Source organism: Cricetulus griseus, chromosome 3 (assembly GCF_003668045.3).
Source record: "Cricetulus griseus strain 17A/GY chromosome 3, alternate assembly CriGri-PICRH-1.0, whole genome shotgun sequence".
NCBI lineage: Eukaryota > Metazoa > Chordata > Mammalia > Rodentia > Cricetidae > Cricetulus > Cricetulus griseus.
The window spans coordinates 261,010,908-261,020,761 of NC_048596.1; the positions used below are offsets into that span (position 1 = coordinate 261,010,908).

The 9,854-nt window shown below is 44.4% G+C and overlaps 1 protein-coding gene across 1 annotated transcript in view; it reads right to left on the minus strand.

Annotated features, from left to right (window-relative positions):
* Nucleotides 1-8,371, minus strand: part of Nedd9 (neural precursor cell expressed, developmentally down-regulated 9) — a 48,548-nt gene extending 40,177 nt beyond the window's left edge. Inside the window, exon 1 of the mRNA XM_027410412.2 lies at nt 8,241-8,371. Within this exon, the coding sequence (XP_027266213.1) occupies nt 8,241-8,252 (12 nt within the window). The 5' untranslated portion in view covers nt 8,253-8,371. The remainder of the gene's footprint in view (nt 1-8,240) is intronic.
* Nucleotides 8,372-9,854: the final 1,483 nt, after the last annotated feature.

Consider the following 9,854-nt stretch of genomic DNA (forward strand, 5'->3'; position numbering starts at 1 on the left):
AATTACACACACACACACACACACACACACACACACACACACACACACACACACACACACATCCCCCCCAAAAGGATAGCCTTGAAAATATATTTCTTGCTAAGGGATGTCTACCTTGGTTAAATGAAGAATTCAAGAGAAAAATGGGTACTGCTAAGAAACTGTGATTGGGAAAAATGGTTGTCCTCAGTTTCTTAAAGGTGACCTTTAATAAAGGAACGGGACATGTTCCTGGGGTCTCAGCACCTCTGGGATATTGTCTAGGAATCTACATCACAATGAAAGGGGACAGGAAGAACAGCTCTTGGTCTTTCTGTTGTTCTCATCCCCTTGTCCCATTTTCATATCACATTGAGCTTGGTGAGGAATGAGACTGAGAATCATAGCTCAACATTGAAGTTCTAGCCCTGGAAGCTTGAATCTCAGGATTCTGCTGTCTGTGTTAGTCCCGGGTCACTTTGCTTCCAAGCGCTAAGCTGTGTTACAAGTGACCAGGAACAGAAACAGAATCATCAGATGATGAACATTAAAGATAGCATCTCCAAGAGGGCCTGAGTGTGTACAAATCTGTGTGTCAGCCCTTCCCAGAGTGAAGTTTTGCATATTACTGCTAATTCTAGCAGGCAGTGGCCCTTGGAGGGCAGCAAAGCCCAGATCCATCTTTATCAGTAAGGAGTTTCAGCCAAATTGCCTATGGGTGCTCAGTTAAATTAAGCACAATAAGCCACCAACGACTACTAATGAGCTTAGTGTTAAAATACAGGAGTCACCAAAGGACTTCTGCCTAACAAAAAGAAATGAGGACAAGTATGCAGGACATGTCACACTGCTGAAACACTCAGCACCTCAACAAAAGGGGAGGAGACACGGTTCCAATCTGAGCATTCCAAGTATTTTGATTACTGCAACTTTCCACTGAGCCTCACACACGAACCTCATCCCTTCGCTGTTCTGCATAAGTATAAACAAGGAATTAAAATTGATTTGATTTCAAAGGGAGCCACCAAGCATTTTTGTGGTTGGTAGGGCTTGTACTTTTGCACATCCATGGCTGTTTCATGAGCACAAACATCAGCATTTCATACAGGAACTTTTTGGGGGCATGGGGAGGGTGCAGCATCTTATATCTTTACTGTGACATATTAGAAATATCCGAAAGAATTCAAAATTGTAACACCAAGATTTGCCAAGAAACATGACATCTTCCAACTTACTGGCCCCAGCCTTGGAGCGTACATAGAATTTAGCAGATACAGCAAAGCCCGGGCAAATGAGGAAAGCATTCCAGAAGCAATTTTGTGTGTATGTGTGTAGTTGTTCGTGTGTGTATTCACATGTGTGTGCTAGCACATGTGTGCACAGAGGGCAGCAGCAGGGGTCGTCCTCAATCGCTCCCTACATTGGTTTTTGAGACAGGGTCTCTCACTGAACCTGGAGCTCACCTATCCATTCATCCAGCTTGCCTGGCCAACAAAGCTGCAGGGATCCTCTACTATCTGCCTCTCCAGCACAGGGACCATAGGCTTTTTACATGGAAGCTAGGGATCAAACTCAGATCTTAAGGCTTGCACAGAACTTTACTGACCAAGCCATCTCCTCAGCCCTTCCACTGACAATTTTAGTATCTTCATAATCAGCTGTCCCAAAGCCTCACCTCAGCCATGACAAGCTGCTGTCACACATACTATACTCTCTGGAGTACCAATTCCACTGTCCCTAGATGATATGTCTCCCTCAAGTTACCCAGATAGCATTATCTATTAAAAGTACCCTCTAAAAGATTCAGCCTTTTCAGTTAGGGGTGGAAAAGGTCTCCAACAAGACCACTCATCTTACAATGGAGATCCTTCAGGAACAGTCCTGGCAGCAGACTGCAGCTTCCCTGGCATGCAGAGTCCTCATTAGCCAGTAAAAACTACCGCAGGGAGACGACTGGAATGTTCAAAGTAAATAAGACCGAGGGGGTGTTGTTGACGAAGTCTAAACAGGGCTTTGGGGATTTTTGTCTTCTTTCCATGCCCATGCTCTTTGCAATCAGTTATTGCCTAGGAAACCAGCAGCTCTGGCATTTTAAGTTGGAAATATTGTATTTGTTCCCAAGGGCCCTGCTGCGTTTGTCTTGGCAGAGAGGCTTGGTAATTAAGTCTATATGTTTCTGAGGATAGTGCCTCGGTCCTGGGGGCTAGCATTCCAAATCAATTTGTCCACTGCTTTCTAACCCTAAAATGAGCTAAAAATAGATACCTCTTATTTTACATTGACGTCACTGGGTCTGCAGCAGGATAAGGAAGAGTTGATCATGAATGTCACACATAACCCCCAACTCACTTTCCATGAGTTGAATCTACTTAAATAAATGACTTTCTCTTTTCCTCACAGCCATCTGTTAGGGTAGCCTCTCCTACCCCCGGTGTGGTATGTATGAGTGTATGTGTGGTGTAAATGCATTTACTGAGGCTGAAAGAAGATGGTGGCTGTCCTGCTCTGTCATCCTCTGTCTCATTCCCTGAGAAAGGGTCTCTCATTGAACTTGGAGCTCACCATTTTAAGAGGTAGGCAGCTTGGCAGCAAGGCCAGCAATCCTTCTGTAGCCCCCCTCCCTACCAAGCTCCAGTGTGATAGGTGTGAGCAGCAACTGGGCTTTTTATACAATGTTGGGGATTTGAACTTAGGTCCTCATGCTTGTACAATGAGTGCTTTTATCTACTGAGCCATCTCCTGTTCCAAGAGAAAACAACTATAGAGAAGACTTCTTAAATTTCCCTCACTGTATAATGTTGATATCTCTATGTATCTGACATCTGTTTAGGTATAGCTAGCTCTCCATGGCCAGAGGCCCTGATCACACCTTATCCATGACCAAGTTACTATCATATCCCATCACTATTAATGGATTTGTCTGTGTATCTATATGTAGTTTATCTATCTATATAAGATCATATATCAAAAATGACATAGCAATTAGTTATCAAATGCCTACCATGTTCTAGAAACCAATGACTTTAATATATTTCCCATATTATATTCTTGAAGCTGCCTAATAAGACAAAGGTCTAAAGTAGGTGCTGAAAATCATACTGTCAGAAAGAAGCAAAAGTGGGATTTGAAACACATACGTTTCCTATGTCACAGGACATTGGAAACCTTGTAAAAGGCTGTTGGCACAGGTGTATTCTGTAATTCACCATTGAATACAGTATTTTCTGAGTATCCACTAGGAGGAAGGTCTTGTAATTTCAGGAATCAAGGTTTTTCAATAAAAAACGGAAGAAACCAAGCTCAGGAGACATTGGCATGTTGGGGCTGGGTGCTATAGGCGTGCTGCTGGCTTCTGCATTCTGACCATGAACACGCCTGCTGTGGAATACACAGCAATACTCAACCAGCTTATTTTAGTATTTGGGGTTTGGATATAATCTTGCCATGAAACCCACCCCATCCTTTCAATGTCTACCAGGTGCATAACTCTCCAAGGAGAGCTGGGGCCAGCTAGCATTGCCTACTTACTGTGTGCCAGGATCCAGGATAAGAACTTGATACATTGCCTTAGATTTTGGAATAATAGTATAAAGCAGTTAATACCATCTCAAATTTACAGCTAAACCTGAGGCTCTGGGAGTTTAATTTGCCCAAGACAATAAGGCCTTAAGTTACAAGAAATGGCAATGTCCTTCTCCACACCCTATCTTGTTCCTATTACAAGAGTATATAAAGCCAAGTCCCTGCCTGCTCAAGACTGACAGAGCCTACATTACACTCTCAACAAGGGTTTGTCTGTCAGTCTGCCCCTACATTATCAGTAAAGGATGGGCCTCTTGTATTCAATGTGGCTTCTTTAAAACTGGAGCCCACTGCTGGTATCATTTAGATAGTGGTTTAATGGAGAGGGGTTAATAAGTAAGGCAGTGTTAACAGTGTAGGGCAGAGGTGAAAAAATGTAAGGTCTGTTTCAGAGATTAGAGGAGACAAAGGTTCAGGCTTTGATTGCTTTATGGAGTGGATAGATGAGGAGACTTTACTAGTGGGAAGTGGTTGGCCACTCAGGTCACACAGGCTTGGTGTCATGTGCCCATGAAAGGAGTAAGAACCCCCACAGGGAGTCCAAGGAACAGCCAAGGTGAGGGGCGGCGGGTGTACACTAAGGTGTCATGTCCATGTGGGGGGCTGTGTGGGAGCAATCCCCACAAGTGTCTGGGATTAGAGACACACAAGGAGTGTGTCATTTGAAAAGGTAAGATGTGATATTGTCATTCAAGTACAAAGGGCAGACAGAACTTGCCAAGGCTTTCAAAGGTGTCGAGGCAAGATTTTGTCTAGCTTTGTTTTATTTTGTTGGAGATGGCGGTCGGGTGGAGGTGCGGTGGGGGGTGGCGGAACAGGGGTGGGGGTAGGACAGAGAATACAGGAAGGCCCTTACAAGGCTCTGAGCACAGGAATGATGTGTGGTCCAGTAAGTAGAGGGTATTGGAGAGATTCAGACTGTGCTGTACAACATGCTAAACTTGCTATTATCAGGACACCTGCATTTTGACAAAGCCTCATCTCTATGTAGGTTAAGTCCTTTCTCTCTGAGATAGGTTTGCTTAAATAAAACTAAGACCATAAATAATGAAGCTATGTTTTTCAAAACACCTTCTGGCGCTTTTAAATTCGTAGACCACATACAGCATTGTAAAGGCAGGTAGGTAGGGACAGGCTCCTACATTTAAATTGAATACAGCAATTTATCAAGAACAATTTTACAGCTGAAATATCAAAGCAAACAGAGAATTGATATTTGTATATGTCATGAATAGCCATATTACCTAAATCAAAATAAAAATATTTTCGAAGTTCTTCCCTAGGAGCTTTTTGTTATTTGCTTCTCTTTTCCTTGAACTACTTTGTCCCCATTCAACTGGACCACAGTAATCTGAATTCCAGACTGTAGTATTTTTTTTTAACTCTATTGCCATACTCTACCATACTTTGGTTTTTTATTTTTAAGTCAAAATATTTCAGAGTAACCTTTTCCTCTATAATGACTAGAAAACAGATTAGATTCTGACTTCAGCAGATACTCAAGAGTTCTGAAATTTGGAAAGCCACAAAAGTCCCTTGGCCACAAGAACTCACTCACAGTCTGTACTTACTGAATATCTTCCAGGCCTGGGCATGAAGTGGAGAGGGCCTCATTCCTGGCCCATACTATGTGGGCAGGGCCCTCAGGGCTTCTGTTAAAGACAAGGAACTGGAACTAGTCCCTCAGCTACAGGGCAAAGAGCAACACCTACCAGCCACCTTCAGACCCACAACTGGACAAGCAAGCCAAGGCCACAGGGGCATGAAGAACACACGCTATACATTAAAGGAATTTTACATAGAACTCTTTGTTGTTGTCATTGTCTTTGAGACAGTGTCTCACTGTGTAGCCCTGGCTAGCCTGGCACTCAGGGATCTACCTGCCTCTGCCCCTGCAGTCCTGGGATTCAAGGTAAACTTCATCATGCCTGGCTTCTTTAAATAGAATCTTAACAAAGGAAGCACTCCCCAGTTAACGGTCACCCAGGCAGACTCTTCTAAGAGAAATGGAACATTAAATACCCCTGACAGTCTTCCCATGAACAAATAAAAATATAAGTAAAATGAAAACACACTAGCTGTGTACTAAGTAGAAAGATTTACCTAGAGCAATAGCTTGCATTCCATAGCCCTCATAATTGTAAATAATTGCTAGCCGCCTGGAGCTGTGTATTTTAAGGACAAAATGAAGAGAAGTTGGCTGCTCCCTAGTTATGAACTCTGAAGTAGCTAAACAAGATCATCCAGTTAACAACAGTGGGTGGGGGGGGAGGGAAAAAAAAGAAAAACAGAAACCTTCTGAGAGAAAAAAGAAACCTTTTGAGCCTGACATAAATCTGACAATGATCCATTTTTAAGACCATGCTAAATTTATAGTTTATGGTGCAACATAGTGTTTAAGACGTAATTCCAGACTCCTGGGTTTTACAATCTAATAATTATCTGGTTTTACTACTTAAGTAGCTCAAATTAAACAAATAAATGCCAACTTTGTATTTCATTTTGTAGAGTTACCATGGAGAGGGGGGCAAAAGAAGACTGTCTTGAGGGAACATTTGGGATGAAATAGTTCTGAACTTTCCTGGGACCAGAACTCTTAAGGAGTTACAGATGATTTCTGTTTTAGTTTTTTCTCTTGGTAGTGGCTAAATCATGAGTATTAAATCCCGTGCTCATCAGGTGGTGGTACTGGGAAAATCACTTGGCCTCTGTGGGTCCCAATTACTACATCTGAGAATGAGTGTGCCTTCGAGGGATGGGAGAGTTCAATATGACAGTCTTGTAACTCGCTACTCATCATGCCTCTACTTCAGCATCTTCTACGGAACATGACTAATTCCCTCCAGGAAGAAAGTTATCTTACATTAACTAATAGACTTTGTGACAGAAAGAAAGTGGCTCACTTCTGTTATGGTCAACACAGGGTGCCTTTGTATCATTTGTTTTCTTGGGGAGCTCAGCATTTTTGCTGGTGAGGTTTCCTATGATAATAGTAATAATAGTAAAAACACAACCGCCACACATTTCTGTTGCTTGGCAATGCATTCGTCTCTGGGTAGACCTTTCCACTTGGAAGGCTTTCCCCAGTGGCAGCTTCTCACCTGCAGTGTACATCACCAGTCCCCATGACATTTCTTTCCACAAAGAGCAAAGCTAAACGTGATGAGGTCACTAAATCAAAGAGACTTTACGTCACTCTCTAGACTGTGGCACTCCAAGCTCACATCAGTCATTAATGTCCCAGTAACAGACGGAGGAAACCCTTTCCCTTTCCTGTACAATACAGTCCTGATTCAACAACGGGGAGAAAAAAAAAAAAAAAAAAAAAAACCATCCCAGGGTAAGTACCATGTAGTACTTGTTCCATTCTGTGAACAAGGAGACTTAGCGACGGGGGAGAAACACTTCCAAAAGACTCTGTTCCTGCCAGGTAGGAAGCTGCATCTCCCTCTGAATACTGGAGCCATCCTTTCTTCTGCTCCTCCCCACCGATGCTCAGAACGAAAGCTGATAGTGGGGTGATAATGGATACCTGGGTCTTCACACTGCTGGAACTTTCCCAAGAGCTATCTCCCATGCTTTGCCACAAAGACTGGGTATTCTGGTTCAGGGCTTCTAAACAAGATTTACAGACACCGAACAAAAGATGGATTTTAGCCTGTGGCTGTTAGGTACAGCAAGTGTTTACATCCACCTATCCAAAAGGAAGGGCCAGAGGCTACATACCTCAGAGGGAAGCAAAGTTAGCCCCTACTAAATCAGTTATCAGAACCTGTTAAGCCGCTTGACCAAAATGATTTTTTTTTTTTGTAATAGCACTGTCCTTTGAAAGTCGAGGACTCTTGTCTATTCAACGGGCGGGGGGGGGGGGGGTAGGGGGTGGGTGGGGTGGCATGGCTCAGTCAATGCAATCTGCTACTGGGCCAAGTCCCTTGGAAACTGCCTCCTCAGACGGGATGTGCTGAGCAAGTCATAATCATTTTGCCAAGAGTAACCCCAGAAACCGTGGTGCAAAATGCAATGGAAAATAATGCTGCCAAAATATGAGCACGACATTCTGTAAGCGTCAGGGAAAATAAGCCAGCCGGAGCCTTCATACTTTCAGACCCGTTCAAACCCCAATAAAGTGTTACCCAGAAATGACTAACACTCGTTTATTCATAAAACCGAACTATTTAAGGATGCTGGAATTCTCCATCATCCGCCCTATGATAGTGTCTGGGTTCTTAGTTTGCTTCTACCGAAAGTGCCTAGAGCAGATAGCTTCGCAGATCGAGTATTTAAGGCAAACTCGGAAAAAGTGCTTTTTCAGCCCGTTAGAGACTCAGTAGTTCTGATTCCTCTTATTAAGGCTCCCCAGGTCGGCTCTGGTCAGGCAGTGACCTGCGACTTGCCTGCTGCGACTCTAACCTCCAGTGGCTGCGGCCGCCCCTACACTAACTTTTCTCCACTGCCTTCCGCTACTCCGGGGCAACCTTCAGAGCTACGTGTTGCAAGCTAGCAGATCTGAAAGCACAAGTCGGCTTGCGGGTAAACCCCAGGGCACCCTGGAAACCAGATCAGACGCAGCTCAGCGAGACCAGACACACCAGGGATCCCTGCACAGTTGTCACGGTGGGAATCCCGCAGGCACAGCTGCCCCCAGCTTCTCAGGAGACTCGTGCAAAAGGCACTCTTACCTTATACTTCATCGCGGCAGTGATCGGACGAGCCCTGGTCCTATCCTAGTCACACAGTGTAGCCCTGCAGTGTCTGCCGCTCCATTGAGCACACCGCAGGACGGAGAGCAGAACCTTCGCCTCCCGCGCACTGCGGAGCCTCTGAGCTCAGCGCTTAGGCTGAGACCCGCAGATCACGGCCCTCATTTGCATACCTCGCCGCCATTGGCTGGTGGGGGGAAGGTAATGCCTCCACTCCGCCCACCTCTAACTTCTGAAACACTCCCGACAAAGAGCGTGTAATATGATCATTTCTTTTCACGTTATCAAAAGGCGGAGGAGAAAACAGAGAGTGGGGAGGCCGCCCAAACCACCCCGCCAAAGGAATAAAAAAATTTAAAGAGGAAAGAAATAGGAACCAGACAAAGGACATACATTCCTTTTGAAATTAACCCAAATTTTTTGAAGAATCCGAATTCACAAAGTCGTCTGACGATCTCTCTTCCTGTGACCCAGCAACTAGTTCATAAACCCATTTCAAAGCCATTCACCTCTCAATCTCTACATGAAACGAGCTGGGGAAACAAAAGGTTTTCTGTCTCCAGACCCCCCCCTTTTTTTTTACTAACCACCCCTGCTGATACTCTCTCTCTCTGTGTTCCTTTCTCTTTCCCTTCCCCTTTCTGTGGCTGTTTGCTTTCTTTTTCACCCCCTTTCAGTGTTCAAAGCACTTTGCAAAGTCAGCCTGCTAGGAGCTGGAATGCATTTCTCCCTCAGTGAAAAGGAACTCACAAGCACCAGGTTTGCCTAGAACATCTCACTAGGACCTCAGAGAGGAGTATCAGACACATTAAGAGACCTTGGCGGTCTTTGATGAGGATAAAGGCTAGATGGGAACGCATGGAGGTCCTGTAGAACAGTCCCTATATATCATTCCTGTCCACCCAGCACTATGTTCTTTGCTGGCTTTGAACACTGAGGCTTTTTCCTTCTGACCTCTCTCCCCAAAATGACCCATTAACCCACTCACACTTATTACCCCGGGAGAAGAACCCCACTGTTTGATAAGCCTGGTTAAAAAAGAACAGCTTCTCTCTGGTAAAGCACAGACCATGATTTGTGTAGCAGTTCCTTTTGGAGATTTCTATAGAGAAAGAGAATCTCGAAGGAGAAGACAGAAGTTCCTTTTCCTTGGGCCTCAGGACTTGGAGCATTCAATGACTATCCCCTAGTTGGGATGCATTCCAGCCAGACTGTTCGACTCGGGTGGAAAAAGCAGCTTACTTTTTTCCTGACTAAGCTGGACCAGAATCAATTGTGCCTCCTGCCTCTCTCTCTAAATTCCCATCGGATTAAAACTTTTGAAAAAAAAAAAAAGATTGAAGCAAAAAGCACAGGAGAGAAGATGCCCTACAAAAGTAGTTTCTGGGTGTAGGGTTCACATTTACAGTTGAGTCCATGGTTGGCTGTGGCTCTGATTTCCTCAACACAATGCCCCAGGAGCCTCGATGGGTGAGGTTGATAGTCCTGTTCAGGTCTCTTCCAGGTCATGGCTTTTGCTCCCTGGCCTCAAGGCAAAACTGAACCTGTGTAATTTGCAGGGTCCTCTGGACACAGATTAGGCACAAATAAAAC